The 18,235-nt window shown below is 39.1% G+C and overlaps 1 protein-coding gene across 31 annotated transcripts in view; it reads right to left on the bottom strand.

Annotated features, from left to right (window-relative positions):
• Positions 1–587: 587 nt before the first annotated feature.
• MICAL3 (microtubule associated monooxygenase, calponin and LIM domain containing 3) overlaps positions 588–18,235 on the bottom strand; it is a 267,041-nt gene continuing 249,393 nt past the window's right edge. For 22 of the 31 annotated variants that reach the window (XM_078376343.1, XM_078376367.1, XM_078376366.1 and 19 more), the window contains 4 exons: positions 13,076–13,141; positions 10,120–10,219; positions 7,541–7,614; positions 588–7,440 (listed from right to left, as the gene is read on the bottom strand). In XM_078376343.1, the coding sequence (XP_078232469.1) occupies positions 7,256–7,440; positions 7,541–7,614; positions 10,120–10,219; positions 13,076–13,141 (425 nt within the window). In that variant the 3' untranslated portion in view covers positions 588–7,255. The remainder of the gene's footprint in view (positions 7,441–7,540; positions 7,615–10,119; positions 10,220–13,075; positions 13,142–18,235) is intronic. The other 9 variants (XM_078376353.1, XM_078376351.1, XM_078376350.1 and 6 more) reach the window with 4 other exon arrangements.

Consider the following 18,235-nt stretch of genomic DNA (forward strand, 5'->3'; position numbering starts at 1 on the left):
ACTATGAAATACTCCTCCTAAAACTGTTATTGTCAGAAAGACCTTGAAACTGAAATAGGCTGGTATTTGTGATCCTAGCCATTTGCAATGAGAGAATTCCCCTCCCTTTTGGCCAACAGTGGTCTCTCGCTTTGTAAAAAACTTCAAAAAAAGATACTACAAAGTTGAAAGAATGCCATAGGAGCCCCCCTGCCAAATTATGAGGGGACTGGAGGATCTCCCTTATGAGGAAAAGTTATCACAACTGTTATTCTGGAAAAAAAGTGAACATCTTAGAAGTGTATAAAATTATACATGGTGCTGAGAAAATGAACATGGAGGTCTTTTTACTCTCAGGTCAGAGCTTCAAAATATTAATGCTACTGGTAACATTGTGTTAACTAGCTACTAGGATGTGATTAATTAATGTTTTAAGAGCCTAACATTAAACTGTTTGGGCCCTAACATTAAACTGTATGGATAATCATTGGGGGTTAGGAGGCAACGTGCCAGCCATGATTAGAATTATTGGGCAATAGCACTCTTTCCCCATCTTTTAATTTGGTATTGGTCTGATGCAAAAAGCTAATCAAACTCCAGTCGCAATGTAAGAAAAAAATTAATGACTTTATTTTTTTTTTCTCTTTTAGTTCCGTTGGCGACCCGAGGTGCTAAAATCTCAACACCAACAAAGCAAGTGTGCATAAGAATATAGAGAGAATGAAACGCAACCAAAGGGGAAGTAAAAGGGGTTCAGAAGTGTTTTTTGACAAAGAAAAAGTACAGTACAGTACACAATTTCCTGTTACACTGCACACATGCCAACTGTAAAACAGTCTGAATATCAGAGTTCCCACCTGTTCAAAGGGGAAGATACAACATTAAATCCCTTCAGCTCGACTGGATTTAAAATACATACTTCTATATTGTAAAACAAAATTAATTTACTGCAATACCATCAGAATATAATCCCCCCAATTCCCTTTCCCCTCTCTTAATACCAAACAAGCTGTTCTGTGAATTTTTTTATTGCAAACAACAACATTCCCAACCTATAGCATTTTCGGTACTTTTTCTTTTTTATACACAATGTTGGAAAACTTTTTTATACACAATGTCCCACAGTCAAAGCGTAAACATCCAGTTAAACATATGTTCTTAATCCAAACTAAAGGAGAATGTCAAGTTGGGGGTTGCCTTTTTTTCCTTCCTTTTTTTTCTTGCCTTAATAAAGATTGCAATAGAACATCATGCAAACTGAGATATTATTGTGGCTGCTCAAAAAATGCTCTTGATCTGGATTTGCTCTGTTTAAAAATACACACACACACACACACACACATTAAAAACCCACAAAGGGTGCCACAAGTGTGCTTGTTACTTCTCAATTAGCACCAAATCCTAAAAAGAGGGCTGGACACTGAAATGAAAACAAATAGACTGCAAAAGTGAGCATGGTGAACACAAAATATTACAAGAAATACTAAAAATGTGGGGAGAGCAAATATAATTAATCCGATACCTCCGTTGGCTTTAGAAAGCTAGTTCTATCTGTAATTGTACTGTGATGGGGGTGCCCAAACAAAGTTAGCAGGCCAAATGCAGCTTTAGTTGGAGAGAATTCTGTAGTGTGCTGAAATACACTTCCCGTTTATGTTCTCAGCAAGATTGTTCTCCACATTCCCCAAAAAGTTATAAGGAGTTTGGGAAGAAAATATGACTTACTTCAGGCTGTGTGCATATAACACTTTTTTACAGTGATAAAAGGACATACAAAAATACAAAGAATTTAGCCAGATTACTGCTGCTACACAGTATGATATATATTCTCAACTGAACTGTAATTATTTAAAGAACAGTAAAAATGATTGATGATAAATTAGACTTCGCTACCTCTTTGTATCTCCCCTACCAGAGTGTGCTGCAATTCCCAAAATCTCCCAGCCACTGAACTGGAAGGCGCAACTGAACACATCTGGAGGGCATCCAGTTGTTAAGTCCAATATAAACCACACTTTGTCATTTTCAAGTCACAAAAGTTGACATCAAATTATAGCAACTGCAGCTGTAGCTGACCAGCTCCATTCTAAAGAAGAGGAACTTATTTCCAGTTCTCAGCCTTTTACTACAACTCCTTCCTATTGGACCTCAGAGACATGAAAGATGCTGCCTAAGCTTCCATCAGATAACTGAAGCTATCTTTATCTCTTCTCACTAAACGCTAGGAGCTCACAGTAATCTTATCTCTGTAATGGCCTCCAGAAAAAAGGGGGGGTGGAATCCAATTTAATCTCAGAACAACCAACGAGCACAGAAAGTTTGCTTACTCTCTTCCCAGGTACAGAGCACATCTGCCACTCTTTCACTATTCAGCAGAACCTTCCCAGTCTCTCACTATTCAACAAGTAGCATGCCATCAATTCTTCTGAAACAATATTCCACTCTAGCTAGCACCTGAAGCAATACCAACATTGCCCCACATAAAATATACTTCAGGAGACTAGACGTTCCGTGCAATCTACTGCCAGACAGCATTGCCATTCAGGATCACTCTGTACCTTATGGTCTGAATGCCTTCACAGTTATGGTGCCCAACCCTGCAAACATTTCAGGGTAAAAACAAGTTTGTGCCAACCACCGGATGAAACAAATGAGGCATGAAAGGCCCAAGAAATCAAAAGGTTTCAGAAAGCTATGGAAATATACATTTTCGTTTAATGTAATAGCTACCGAATTTGGATTGTTGACACTTTAGATTGCCAGGAGAGCTTTCTACCTTCTTACGCATGACAACACAGGCCAAATTTGGTTACCAGAATAGCCAGATAAAGAAGTGATGTAGAAGACATTGAACTTAGAATACAGGTTCTGAAGTGCTGGGGTGGAACTAGAATATTGAAGTAGTCAGTTCTATAAGTTGGCTAGCCTGAAGACAGTCATATAGAAGCTAGAATATGGTAAGCAGGTAGCTAGAGTATTAGTCTTTTTGTGTGATTGGGTCTCATATGTGAGTCTTGTAGCTAGATGTTATCTTTCAATCTTTAATTGCCTCTGTTTGCTTTTGACATCACATATAGGGCCAGGACAAAATTATCAGTTCCCATTGTTTTGATCCAGGCTGAGTGACAGTGGGGACCCTGCTATTCTGTGCTGGAAGGATACTAAAAGAAACGTTGCAAATCACTGGAGAGGATTTTGTATTGACTAAATTAAATAATGGAAACAAACAATTATTTGATTATTTAAATATAGTTCATTGCTTGCTTTTAGCAATACAGTACTGTCTATAGAACAGCCATAATAGCTAAGACATAAGATACTGGGAGTTTCTTTGGTTCTATACTTCACACTCAGAAACACAAATTTATGTTGTTGTTGATATTTTCTATGAAAGGAAATTTAGCAGTGGAAGAACCTTAGATAGAACTGTGTCATTCATCTGGATTTAATGAGGAAAATTACAAAGAACATGCAGTTTAGCGTATTGATTCTAGGGGGCTGCAAAGCCATACATAATTTTAAGTATGATTTGATCTGAAGCTTATGGGATACTGAAGCTGCATTTTTAGTTCCTGAAGGTAACATCTTCCTCGACAAATATCAGTTGGGAAACACATTATGGAGCAAAAGAACTGTGGTTGCAGTATGTTACAACCTTGTATTTAGATAAAAGGCTTTAACAAGGAGTATTAGTAAATATAATTTTCCCTTTTTACTACCAGTGGTTAGAAAAAGATAAATTTTGAGTGAAACAATTATTTAAATTATTGATATGACATTTCAAGATCCCTGGATATATCAGGTATCAAATGGATATAGTGTGTATCAATTTTCAGAACTAATTAGAGAAATTTACTTAAAATATTTAAAGCAAGCACCGTTTTGCCTCCTTGAAAAAAAAAAAACAGTAAGAAATCTTTCTGAACATTACTAACGTTTTTCTTCGTCTACTATATTTAGCTTTATATTCTTCCTACAAATTTGGGAAATTCCTGTGTAGTTACTGAGTGTCTGATACCTTAAAGAAGGGGGAATGCCTTTCTTTGGTATATTACCTCACTGTTCTACTTTCTAGCTTCGATATAGAAAAATGCAGCCACATCTGCCATTTATGAATTCTCAATAACTACTTATTGGATCTAATTTTTAAATAAATAACAGTTGTACATGAATGGAACATAATTTTTCCTCAGTACATAACAGAGCCGGTGAGTATGAACACTGGGGTTTTCTATATTTTCATTTTATATTATGTTAGGTTTTGCCTGAAATCTTGAAGAGGCAAAGGCCAAGGATACATTGAAGAGGTGAGATGGGATACTTTAGGTTTTCCTGCCACAGCACTGGAATGAAAAAAAATGCTGAACCTACTGAGCACTCCTCGCCAGGGTCTTATGAAAGACACAGAAGAGCCATCTACAGACAAGGCTTTCCAATCTGCTGTGCAAGAGAGGCTTCCGACTCTGCTCTTCTCATTTCATTAGGCTATGTACATAGTTGCATGTAAAGTCCTTGCAGAAACCTAGCCCACTGCTCCTTCAACCAGGGTGGCAAGATGGAGAGGATGACAAGGCTCCTGTACCTTTCCCAGTTGTGAAGAAAAGGGAATTTCGGGTGTATGCTTGAAGTTCAGTCTCCCGCTTTTCTACAAATATCAACAGCCACTTTTTATATCTGGCCATTCTATTCTGAGCAGAATTAAGATGCTCACAGGTTTTTGCTAGCTGAAAGGGAAAACATATGCTTTGAAACTATACCAGTTCAGTCTCCTACAGATCTTAATTTCTAGGCTAACACAGAGCTGCCGTAATACTCCCTTGAGAGTTCAGTGTATACCATTCCAACCCTGAGGACTTCCATGGAAAGAAAGGCCTCTGTCAACACTAAAAAAAAAGCTATAGAATAATTTCTGCTTCTAGTTCTGTAATTTCCAAAAGAAGTGAAAATTAAGGCTGCCTTCAGGAAGTAGTACACTGCTGCTCAGAGATGACTGCTGCCAGCAAGAGACAGGAAGTACTAACCCAAACTCTCCTCCACTTGTCAAACCAACAAAGATGCTATAATTTCAATAACTGGGCAGGACAGATAGTGTCAGAATATGTATCCTTTCCCTTCACATTATTGCAATGTTTGGAGATGCAGAAACTGCTGAAATACTTTTTTTTCTACACTACAGGAACTTCTTTCTTTCTTTCTTATTTCAATTTAATATGCCACTCTCATTAGTGCCACAGCATTAGTCTGGACAGTTCACAATAAATCTAGCAACTGAAGGTGCAACAAAGGACTCGTTCTGAGTGGTCACCACTCTTCTGATACACTGAACTGCCAATTCCTTTTAATTTAAAATAAAAAAAATGAACAAAAACACAGAGATAAAAATAAAGAACATCTATTTTAAAAAAAGCTGAGAGGAGATTAAAAAAAAAGATTGGAAAGGCCTATAACATGTAGGCTGGCACCTTTGAGAAAGATATGGTACAGGACATTGTGTGCTTATGGTAACTTCTCAGCTGGTGATGGGCAAGAGTTAATTCTGTGTTATGTCCTTTTTAATTTATTTTGATTTATTTATTACATTTATACCCCACCCATCTAGACCCAAGTCTACTCTGGGAGGCTAACAATAAAAATGATGTGTTTGTTGTTGCACTGGGAAAAGGCCTCAATTCCTGGGCCAACTAGGTGGTGCCTTTGATCAGAAGCAATAAGACTTGTGCTAATTTTTCCCTTGGAAACAGCGTGAATCGTGCCAGAATGGACTGCTCTTTATAGAGGGTGAAAAGCAATGTTGCCATTCTAGCAACAGAAATTTTACGCTAGTAGTTAAAATAAGCACAGTTTGTCTAGTTTCACAGAACAGACAGAGAGATTTTGGAGTGCACAAAATAAATTTGTCTTCGTTGCTCTCAGTTTCTGAGTCCTCTTTCTGAGTGGGGATGTCGGAGTCCATCACAAGAGATCTTTCAGTGTGGTGTGGGGCCAAGTCCAAAATTGAACCAATCATCTGCAACTGAAAAGCTGAAGAAGCAAAAAATCAGATCAACATGTAGTGTGTAACAGTAACACCATTAATAACTCTAATAAATAGATGCAGGGGATGGGAAACCAACAAATTAAAAACAAGGACAAACACAAAGGTTGGGGAACGAAGCAGGCACACAGATTCACCACTCGCACAGCTGTTCATTTCTTAAAAATGTACAAAACCAAATCTGTTTTCAAGTATTAAAAAAATAAGTTAATGGACATTAAAGATTCTAAAGTGACTAAAGGGCCAGGTTTTGCTTCATTTCCAACGTGCAAAAAAGACAATGTGATTCCTCTCCACCCCAACAAGAACAAAAAACACATACAAACAGTTCTTGAGGTCCATGGGGGTGGGGGATGAGTTGAAGTCGGGGCTTATTCTCCAAGAGCTCCCTTGAAATGTTTCATTATTAACCCATGTTCATAATCCACACGTTCCAGTGTCAAAATGAGCACAAAGTTCATAATCAAGTGAAGTCTCAAGTCAGCAGAGAAAGAAAACAGCCCCTTTCAGTCCAGAGCATGGTATGGCAGGGAAGGAAGGGCTCACATGTCTGTCCCCCTCTCAGGACAATGGCAACATATGGAGGCTGCAGTGAAGAAAGCAAGCTTGGCCCAGGACTGTGTCATTTGTGGAAAGTACAAGGGGGAGTTATTTCGAGCCAGTTAGCCTTCTAAGTTTCTAGTCCTCTCTGTCTCCTCCATGCCCAGACAACAATGGCAGCTTCAGGCTTCTTTGGTGAGGAGAATTTCAACACATGGAACACAGTGTGTTCTGGAGGAGTGAGGGGTTTGCTCTCCCAAGGGCTGCTGCATTTCGGAAGAGAGGACCCAGTTCTCTCCTCATATTTAAACAAACAAGAACACCACTAACTCAATAAAAGTGAAAGAGACAAGCTACGGCCCACCTGGGTTTGTTATTCTTTTTTAAACAACAAAACATTTCACTCTCATTTTTAGCCTCTCTCAGAGGTCACAAAAACTCAATGGCCTCTTGCATAGGTCCTTGAGGAAGGCACGCAACCTCCACCACCACTTCAGATTTGGGTTTGCAAATCCTACACAGGACTCAGCACCTTCAGACCCAACCCCCGTTAGAAAGAAGCTGCTGGAACAAGCATTCAGATGCAGTGAGAACCCTCGTGAGATGTCTGCACCAAGATGTCTCCTCCATCCAGGCAGCTCCAGCCAACTTGGCATATGCCAACTGGACAACACAGATCAGCAGTCGAGTGTGGCGCAAAGCTCAAGACCAGTTCAAGTTGAATCCCTTGGACAGCATGACGGCCTCCAGGTCCTTGTCTTCTTCCTTCTCTCGGAGCCGCTGCTCTTCAAGGAGAGCCACAAGAGAATCTCTCTGCTCCACCACCTCCAGCATTTCATTCAAGATCTTCTTCTCTTCTGCCAGTTCTTCATCTGTCTTTAGGTGATCTATAGAGACAGAGAGGAAGGCAAGTGGACTTGTAAAAGATATCCACGGATTTAAACTGGGGATTATTGCTCAGGAAAAAGGTGCCCCTACAAAACTCACCCTCCACTGCCATCCTCTCCCGAAGCTCTTGCTGTAGCCGGCTTTGCCGGTCTTCCAGCTCCAACTCTCGAGCACTGCAAGGGAAAATAAACAATGGACGTAACTCTATTTGGGATTATTTCAGCAAGAATCTATAAACAGCTGACATGAAGTGCGTTCCAATTATTTTTCCACTTTCTTTGGTCCTAACAGTTGAGAAACGTTTCAGGACTCTTCTTTCAAACTATTTTTCTGAGGAACAAATAAACTTTCCCTTTCCACCTAAATCCAAGCTGTGAGATGACCAGGAAAGCTGAAGAGCAATAAAAAAGAATATGCTATTAGAAATATCCCAAATTTCTCCTCCCTTCCAGTGCTTGCCCCAATCAGCACTGAGTTACAAGTAGGGTGGATTTTATTTAATCGAATTGATTTAAATAATTATTTACATCCTCAGAAAGAGTCGATTTAATTATGGGCTCTTGTTGTTTTGGCAGATGAAAAAATTGCCCTGTTTCTTGCTATAATCTCAGGATATGTTTTTCATTATCTCTTTGCCCAGACTGTTGACACTTCCAAGAATCCGCTATTTATTGATTCCTCCACTGTCTGAAACTTTGCACTTTGAAGAGAAGGAGATAAGGGCTGGACAACTGTTTACACAGAAGTTCAAGACAGGCAAAAGCTCTGGTCAGAAGGAATGAACCTCACACAGGGAACTGTTGAAAGCAAGCTTGGAGGTTTTGAAGCGTGGGGCTTCTAAGAACTTCCAACATAGTATCAGGTCAAAAGGGGGAAAAAGCTCCAGGAACAACTTAGGTTAGAGCTGAAAACAGGGCTAATAGGTTTTTTAATGGCTCATCTCCATATGTTAATATCTAGAGGCATAACCCAAGTTCGAGAATTGCTGACTGTATTAATAGTATCTGCCAAACTGAATACTGAGATCAACCTAAATAATCTATGCAGAAGCCGAAGTAATACGGCAGAATTGAGGCCCAATCCAAGAAATGCTGGACCCTATTTATAAAACTTGTTAGGAAAAGTATATATGAATTCACTGTTGCATAATATAGAATGTAATGCTTATTTCATAATTAGATCAGTGGACCATAACATGTTTTAAATAAAAAGTATTATTCCATAAAGCTTTTCTAAAACAAAAAGCATTTCAACAATTATTTTTTAAAAAATCTGATTTAAATGGAAAAATCCAATTGAAATTTGAAAAATCCAGTGTTTTGGTTTCCTTAAAATAATTGATTTCCATGATGCTACAAGTAACAGATTTTCCTCCTTACACTGGCCTCTTCAGGAATGATGAACTAGGAAAAAATTAAAGAATATTAGAGAACCATTAGTAGACACTGCTGCATTTTAAAATAATTTATCTTGCTTTGATTTCCCCTTGCTCTGCTATTTTACGGCTTGTTTCTTCTATACTTGGTCAATTATTAGATATACCTAGAACACCTACTGAGCACTGTTAACATAAAATACTATCTAGCATTCATATAATATTCCCAGAGCTCAGAGAGCTTCATGATGATATAAGGTTAGCAGTACCTATCAAAGACACTTGGAAAGTTAGCTATTTTAGAGATGAAGAAGGGGCATTGAGCCAAGCTATGGTTCTCTTATCATCAAACTAGCACAGCAGAGAGACTAAGTCAGAACACGTTGCCTTTGCTTTATTTCTATTTGTGGAACTTTTAAAATGTATGACATCTAAGCCAAGCTCATTCACAATCTACCACTTGATCTGACAGGCTACACTCCACTGCTTTAGCATCATCTGCATAGATACAGAGGGAGTCTGTATCTATCTGTTTTTCTGCATAGATACAGAGGAAGTCAAACTCTTTCCTGATTAGAAGCTTTCAACAATGCATTATGAGAAATCCATGTCGAGGCCATAGGAAGCCACCTTACTGTGAATTAATGCACTGGTCAATCTAACTCAGAACTGTTGCTGTTATATGTGCCATCAAAGTACTTCCAACTTCCGCGACCCTAATAGGGGTTTCAATGTATGTGAGATATGAAAAGAGCAGTTTGCTCATGGCCACCCTCTGATGAATTATTTATTATTATTATTATTTATTTTATTTATATCCCGCCTATCTAGCCAACTCAGGACCACTCTAGGCGGAGTTTCTATGCCTGAGGCCATTTGAACCCAGGCTTCTTGAATCCTAGTCCAATACTCTATCTACTGAACCACACCAGCTTGCAGCTCAATAATAGCTACTATTAAGTGCAGAAGGTCTGAAGGCTTAGATCTTTCCATAATTTGGAATTTTAGCTACTAGCCTAATACTAGCTACTAGTATTAATAGCTAGTATTACTAGCTACTATTAAGTGCAGAAAGTCTAAAGTCCATAATTTCTGAACTTTTCATTAATCTTTTCCAAAGCAGATTTCCTACCAATTATTGTTACTTTGAGAGCAACAGGTTTCCTGGGTATCCATCACCATCACAACCAATGTGAAGATAGGTTACTGTCCCATAACTGTTAAAGCTGCCCAGAAGCAGCGGCCTCACTCTTTGCCCCTCTGTGTAGGCCAGACACAGAGACAGCCTTATCTTGTCACTTACAATATCATCAGCTCCGACTCATAGCGCACTAAGGCATTCTTCTCCTGCACCAGCTTGAACCACTCCTGCATCAGCTTCGGATCATCCTTCTTCCCCATGCCTGCCAAAACGAAGAACGGAGGTGAGCTTTTTTGAAAGATGCTTTCCCATTCCATGGGCCTAACAGAGAGCCAGGAGCAAAAATGGGGCAAAAGGTGGGGGCAAAATGTGCAAAGAAAGCCAAGCAAAATGCTGCCAGAGCACTCATGTCATATATGCTGGTTTAGTTTGCCTATAGCACCCAGGACAAAGGGGATCACCTACTGTTTAAATTTTAAAATGTCATTGAATTCTTTTTTAAAAAGCCACTTCACTGGACCAACATGGACTGAATCTATCTACCCCAACTGCTCCTCCCATCAGACTAAAAAAGTATTAGAAATGTTTACCCAGTACTTTGCTTCTCTTTCAGTTTGGTAAATACTGTAAGGGCAATCCTGAACTATATACAACCTACCTGGGTAGAGGTTTGTCATTCAGGTTCTGAACAGCCTATATTTCAAGTTACGGGCTCTCAATTATTTTTCAAGGTAACGGGTGATGCATGGATGCTCACATGCATCAAAACTGTTAACATACATCTATAGAAATTATTTATGGACAGCCTACTGCATACATCCAATACCTACAATTTCTTGCTAAGTTGTTTCAGACCTGAATTTGTCCATCAATATTGTCGATATACTCCATCAATCCTGTAGTTATATAGGCTATGCTTTTTTCTTTTTGAAGTCGTCTATATTATCTTAATGACCAAAAGCAACCCGTTTCTGGTCTATGTCATCAATACCTTTTCTCCCACTTGATTTTTAATCATTTATACAAGGCTGAAATCTGGCACAACATGTGTGCCACAGAACCTTCACTTTTGCTACCAAGTTTGATAAATATTGGTTCCATCATAAGCACGTCAACAGCTCTAGTCTATTCCTCCATGATAGAACAGCACAAGAAGAAAACCTATTATTTGCAAACTTTTCCAAATAATGGGAAAGAGAAGAATCTTCTCAAGCATCTCAATCACAGCTTAGTTGAAAACCAGAATCGACCTCAGACAACGAACTCAACCGACAGCAGAGCCTGAAGTGAACGTCACAGTAATTTTATACTTGGGGAATTCTACCATTCAGAGAACCACGTTCATAATCCATCCCTAATAAAGTATTACAGCAGCTCCTTAAAGGCAACTTCCATTTTGTTCTTGGACTCTGAAAAATCAGCTCAAACGTAAGTGAGGTCTTGGCTTGTGATCCTGAGTATGGGAACCTTGGCCTAACCAAGGCCAAGATTATTACCTAATGTGTTTTTATTTTTGAATGCTTGAAATGGCTTCGGAAACTGATACGTACTGTCAAATTGTAGATCATCACCAGGAGATTAATTCCTAATTCTCATTAATTCTACAGACAAGCTCTAATCTCTCACAGAATGTGAACTCTAGGGTAAAGGAGGGGGCAAAATTTAGAATGCAAAATATTTGCATAGGAGTATGTGACATCTACATTAAGATCTATTCTGTTTTTTTCCCTCCAAAGAGGCTCCTCTTTTGTTCATTTATGGAAGCCCAAAGAGGAATCGTTCAAAGGAAAGATTGTCAGCTGTCAGGGAAGACAAATCTGCCCACACTTTTCCCTCTGGCCATTGATAACATACCAAACATTAAATCAAAGTGTACTAGTATTTTCTCAGAGTTTCACTTGTGTAGAGAAGAGGAATACTAATTTTACTTTTTCCCTGGATTTGTTTGAAAGCGGTTGATCGCCACTGTTTACACAGCACTAACATTACTGTCATTTGTTACGATGGGGATCACTTGATAACAGCAAGAAATACTTTCAGTCAATGTCACAAAAACAATGAGGTTCCCTGAAACTACACAAGGTTTGTTTGAGAGGTTGTTGGTGGCCTTATTTCCAGCTGTTATTCTCAGGAAACCAGCATCCTTCACTTACTCCTACTCCAAACCACTGAAACAGCTATAACAGAGAACACAGAACAATCAAACCCTAGTTTTTACAGACCCTTGTGGAAAATTCTACTCCGCCATAGCTCAGTTCCAATCATGCCTTTCTCAGCATCTCTGCACAAGGTGCCCTCATAAGCCATGGTAGAGAGAGAGGAAGAAGTTTATACATGCAGATACCCAGTACAGTGAAGCCATGAAAAGTACTGTACTGGGAAGTCTCGCCACTCTTTCCACTGTGAAAATGACCAGAGAAAAGCTTCTCAACAAAACAGCCAAATACATATTACTGTGGTCCTATGAAAATATTTGTTCATATGCTTTTGTGACAGCCAGTGAGTAGAGAGAGAGAAAGAGACAGTAGGGGTGGGGAAGAAGGATGAATGATTAATGGAAGCACATCATCAAAAGCAGATATAGTGGTTAGCAGAAGTTACACATGGAGAGCATATTCCATCCCTTTCCCCCATGACTTGAAAAATGGAAACACTACAATGAAGCTGGTCCACTTGGGATAAAGTCAAGAGTATACACAGCAGGGGATAGACTTGCAAGAAACCAGCCCGGATGTTGGCTTTTCAAACTCAAGTGAAGCTGGGCAAACCACGTTTTGCAAAAGACAAAGCATTTTGTCCCTTAAGGACATCCAATAAATCAAACAGGAGTTTTAGGACGTGGCACTGTTGCCATCATAGCCACTCTAGATAATGATGGCAATAACCTGTGGAACATCTTAACCCCCACAACACATAAAACGGATACTGTACCTTTAAGGAAGTGCCAGACACACTTTATAACAGGACTTGTGCAGAAGATTTCATTGAGAATGAAAAATGGAGGGAAAGAAAGTCTGGCAGTGAACCACTTGATATTATCACCAGCTGACTAGTGTTTCTATGCCAATCCAATGGCAGTTTGAGAAATGGATGGAGGGAATGCAAGAAATTACATTACCTTCGTGGGCACAGCAAGGGCAGAAGGAGAGAGGTCTACGGCGTGGTGTCCCGGCATTGGGCTCAACTTCAATAGGACCAAAGATGGGAAAGGAAGAAGGGAAGGAAAGAGGAGGTTGGAAGTGGAGAGGAAGAAAGGAGGAGAAACAGGGTGAAAATAAACAGACAAGCAAAAGGACAAAAAAGCACAAGAGTGAGAAAGAAAGGAAACAATAAGAAGAAAGTAGAAAGAAAAAAAATACAAGAAATGGAGAAGCAGAAACACAGGGGACATTCTACAGATGAAACATCCCCTGTCAACATGAATGTGGAAGAGCAGACTGTGACACTGAGAGTGAACACAGTGTTGGCCACAAAAGGTACTGGAGAAAAACCAGAAGAGAACAAATGCACGCCACGATCTGACATTTTAGTGGTTTGCAACTTTTCATACTAGACGTTACAACTGTATAAAAGATCAAAGCAATGGAAGGGGCAGTATTAGTTAACCATTAAACGAGGATAGTAAAAAGGCTTTGAAAGGCCATCTTTAAAATTAACTTAATATTTTCCTTTTGAGCACATTCAGTGGGTATGTGTGTGTGTGTTCTGTGTATGTTTTTTGTGCCCAAAGGAGCTAATGGTGCAAAGCACTGAATAGCCAAAAAACAAAGACACCCTGGAGTGTAACAGGAGGACAAGCTGCCCAATACCTTCTGAAGGAATCTGACTGTAACATACAGTATATTCAATATGTTAGGTCAGATCTGAAGTTTCTTTCCATCAGTAGCCCTTCTTACACTCATAGTGGGGAGTCTTTGGCTCTAATCCATTAATACAAAAGGTAATGTGACTGAAATTGGAATTGTGGAACTGTCTGCTAGTGAATGTGGTGTCTTGGCTGATATGCTTCTTCTTTTGCATATATAAACTCTGAAACTCTAGCATCAGAAATGTAAAACCATACACCTTTTTAGATTACTGATCAAAAACATATCAATGTTCACATAATATGCACAACTTGTTATAGCTAATCGTGGCTAACTGATTAGATGCTCGGCACATCTCAGCCTGGTAATGTGCCTGACTGCATAAACAAGATGCACCATGCCGATTAGCCACAATTAGCAGAAGGTTACCCAGATGTGAAAACCAACAGGATTTCTGTTAAAGTGTAATAAATTTTGGCCACAGATCCGTCCCAATTTTAAACTTCACATTATGGAACAACCTGCCCATTGAGAACCGCCTGGCACTCTCGATGGATGAGTTTAAACGAGCATTGAAGACTTGGCTCTTCCGTCAGGCTTTCCCGGAACATTAAGATCTCAGCCTCCCTTTTACCATCCTTTTTTTGTCATCCTCTCCATCACGCTTTTTTACCACCTTTATTGCTGTCTGTTTAATTTATCCTATTTGACTTGTAATTAATTAATTTATTTTTATAGTGTTTTAATATTGTAGTTTATACTGTTGTTAGTCACCCAGAGTGCCCTGGTTGCCAGATGGTGCAGGGTACAAATTTAACAAATAAACAAACAAACAAACAAACAAACAAGAGCAAATAGACTTGACTTTAACCATAGCTTCTATGGCCATGTTATTTTTATCTATGGCAGTTCCTAATAACAAGAGAAGGCAGAAATGTGAGAATATACTCCCAGATCTGTGCAATTACTCTGGTCTACAATTTTTAAGAAGTCGTCTGCTTTAGAGATAAAATGTTCTATTTATTACATATAATAAACAACTGATTGGCTACTGTTTCCAAGATATTTAAGTTTTCACATTTTATGACTATATATATTGTGTAGATAGTAGTCATAAATTGGAAACCTAAGTCTTTTCATGTGTTTACGGTTGCTTTACATGATAATATTTCACCTGTCCTGTTTATGTAACACTTTAAAATCAGGAAAAGGATTATATAAATAAAATGTATTATGAAACAAAAGGCAAAAAACTATTATGTACATAGTTTAGTCCCATTCACTGTCTACTCAACACTTCTTGGCTCGGCTCTTGTATTCATTAAATGCAGCATCTCTTGTCACTGTCTAACAATAGTCTGCAAGCATTCTTGGGCAGGCTTCCATTTGCCCCGATAGCGTTTCTCCATTGTTCCAATGTCCTGGTGAGATTGCTTGCTGTGTTCATTGCTCATTGCTCTGCAGTTTGATGGGGAAAAAATCTAGATGAGAGTGCAAAAATGTCTCTTTAGTGACGTTGCAACCAAGGATTTTGTATTCCTTGAGGAGGTTTTCCACCAACAATCTGTAGTTGTCTGCATTGTTGTTTTCAAGAAAATGTATTGCCACCAACTGGAATGCTTTCCATGCCACCTTTCCCTTGGCATGCAGTGCATGCTCAAATGCATCATCTTGACAAAGTTCACAAATCTGAGGACCAACAAAGACACCTTCCTTCATCTTAGCTTCACGTAACCTTGGAAATTTTCCATGGAGGTAACTTGAAAGCTGCTTGTGTTTTGTCCATGGCCTTGACAAAGTTCTTCATCAGACCCAGCCTGATGTGTAGAGGTAGTATCAAAATCTTCCTTGATTCAACAAGTGGTGGATGTTCAACACTTTTCCCCCCAGGTTCCAATGACTGACAGAGTGGCCAGTCTTTATGCAATGGGAATCTCTTGCACAACTCTCCCATTTGCAGAGGAAACAGCTTTATTTTGGGTATCCGGTTTGTAGACCAAGCAAGAGAGCAACAACCTTCACATCACCACAAAGCTGCCACTGATGCTGGTCATAGTTTATTCACCTCAAAAATTGTTTCACGTTGTCATATGTTTCCTTCATATGGACTACAGGACCAACTGGAATTGATGGCAAAGACTTTTTTTTTTGCTGAATCAATGAACAGTCTCCACTAGAGATGGGGATCCTTGTCCCAGCTAGACCTAATGAGGGTCCGGCCCCCAGGACTGGACTGTCTACTCATGTTTCTCGGCACTGCGAAAGTCCCACTCTTCCCACCAATGGAGCCAGGAGCTCTGCTGTCTTCCTGCTTGGGTGGCCACTCAGCAGCTGTGTGGGGAGACTCATCTTCCCATCCCCTGCCTGCAGTGGCCAGCTGAGCAGGGAAACAGCAGAATTCCTGGCGCCACTGGCAGGAAGAGCGGGACCTTTCTGGCACTTGGACATGTAAGTGAATGGTCTGGTCCTAATGGCTAGACCATAATTATGTCCCACTGAGATGGGGATATTCGTATTTGTTTATGGATACGAATATTCCCACCTCTAGTCTCCATTCATCTGGATTGTGAACAATGTTGAGGGCTGCCATCACACCATCAATGTTGTTGCAGGCTAAAATTGTTCTGTCTAAAAAGCAAGTACTGTCCAAACCCAATCATAGATTTATTCATAGATCCAATCAAAGATGTATTTTAGTAATTTCTGGTTTAAATTGAGATCCCTTCCCTTTATAACTCACTTATCCTCTGCCATTCCTAAGTCAAGGGTTGTATTTACTGACCTAATAGCATATCTTGAAAACTAGAGCCAATCAACAACTTTAAGCATTATTTTCATTCTCAGTGACCCAGAATTAGTAAAGTTTGACGACATTTACTTTGGAAACATTTTGGCTGTAGACCAGTGTTATTATTCTTTAAAGCTGTTTGTTGTATATGCCAATTAATGCACTGATTCCCAAAATAGGGAGCGTGAAGAAATTCCAAGTAAGATACAACATCACCCTCCACATTAAACTTGCTCTGGTTTTGCTATTTCTCGAGTTAAAGTCCATTTTATTAATTTTTTTGTGACAAGGACAACTATTTGTTCTACAATAAATTTGTTTTAGCTAAGTTTTTTGTGTTTATTCTAAATTTAAAATTACAAATTGATTTTTTAAAAAGTGGGCTGGATGATTGTACAGACATCAGGGTTTGGAGACATGTAAGGGTTATTTTAAAATTCAGGTGAGAGTGGAGTGCTGCAGATTGTGAGAACTAATTGCACTAACAAGTTTTCCATGGCATTTCCAGATTCCTGATAAAAAAAGAGTTATTCCTGATCTAAAATGGGAAGTCATCTTTTCATGTTTACATGCATTAAATTAATTGTCTCTCTATTTGTGTCTCTGGTCTTTTAGGTCACAAGGCTTATCTTCCCTGGATGTAAGATGTCTGGAGATGATAAGAGTTGGAGCCCAATCATCTGGATGGCCATGGATTATGGGGATTGGACTACAGTTTAAGGCTGAGGAAGGATGGTCTAAATTTTTCAAGAGTAAGAAAGAGTTATCCAACCTGAGTGGAGTCCACTTCATACCACTGCATGAGCTACTACTCCCCAGATGCCTCCTGATTTTCAGAAGGCAAGCCTTCTCATTCACAGTGCAACTTGTTCTATGAGTGAGTAATTTGGGCTCACGGTAGTAGTTAATTACTTAACTTCTTTGTTTTGAAATTATTGCAGTACTTTACATGTAAAAGGATGGAAAATTTCTATTAAAAACTCATGATACATTTGGTAGTTGGTCAGTAGAACTGAAGTGAAAGAAAAGGGTCACTGGGTAATAAGAGGAACAGCAACCAAACATATGCAAAAGAAGGACATTCACAAGCTTAGAGCTCTATGCACATATAGTGAAGAGGGTGAATTACAGTTCTAATTTATGAAGACCTATAATGGGGGAAATTCCACCTCTAATTTACAAAGATCATTAAATTAGGGGAAGGGAATAGCTTTGAGAAGGGACCATCACAGAACTAGAGCAGTAACACACAGGACTAACCAAAGTTAAAGGGGGAAGGCACATCAGATTGTGAATAGTGTGTGAATGAGCCATATGATTTTCTCAGACAAGAGGAAACATTTACATAGGTGGTGCTGAAAGAGTTAAAAATGGAGGGAGTAAGTATACAACAAGTCACATATATGAACTGCGAGGTACGTGGTCTTCTGTGTTTCAATAACAGTCATGCCTGAAGACCTTCCCTGGACAATTTTATCTTTAAAAAAAACTCTGAATGTTTCAAAAGGTATTGGGCAAAATTATTTTTATAAAGACACCCATGAAAACCCATACAATGTAACAGCGCATAGACATCTTAAAGAACTGATGAGGTAGATTTTTATTCACTTCACAGAATTCTTTCAGGATCCCTGCATTGGATATGTATTTCAGTATCAGTATATATATGAAAGAATACAAGTGT

The sequence above is a fragment of the Pogona vitticeps genome, chromosome 5 (genome assembly GCF_051106095.1).
Source record: "Pogona vitticeps strain Pit_001003342236 chromosome 5, PviZW2.1, whole genome shotgun sequence".
Taxonomy (NCBI): domain Eukaryota; kingdom Metazoa; phylum Chordata; class Lepidosauria; order Squamata; family Agamidae; genus Pogona; species Pogona vitticeps.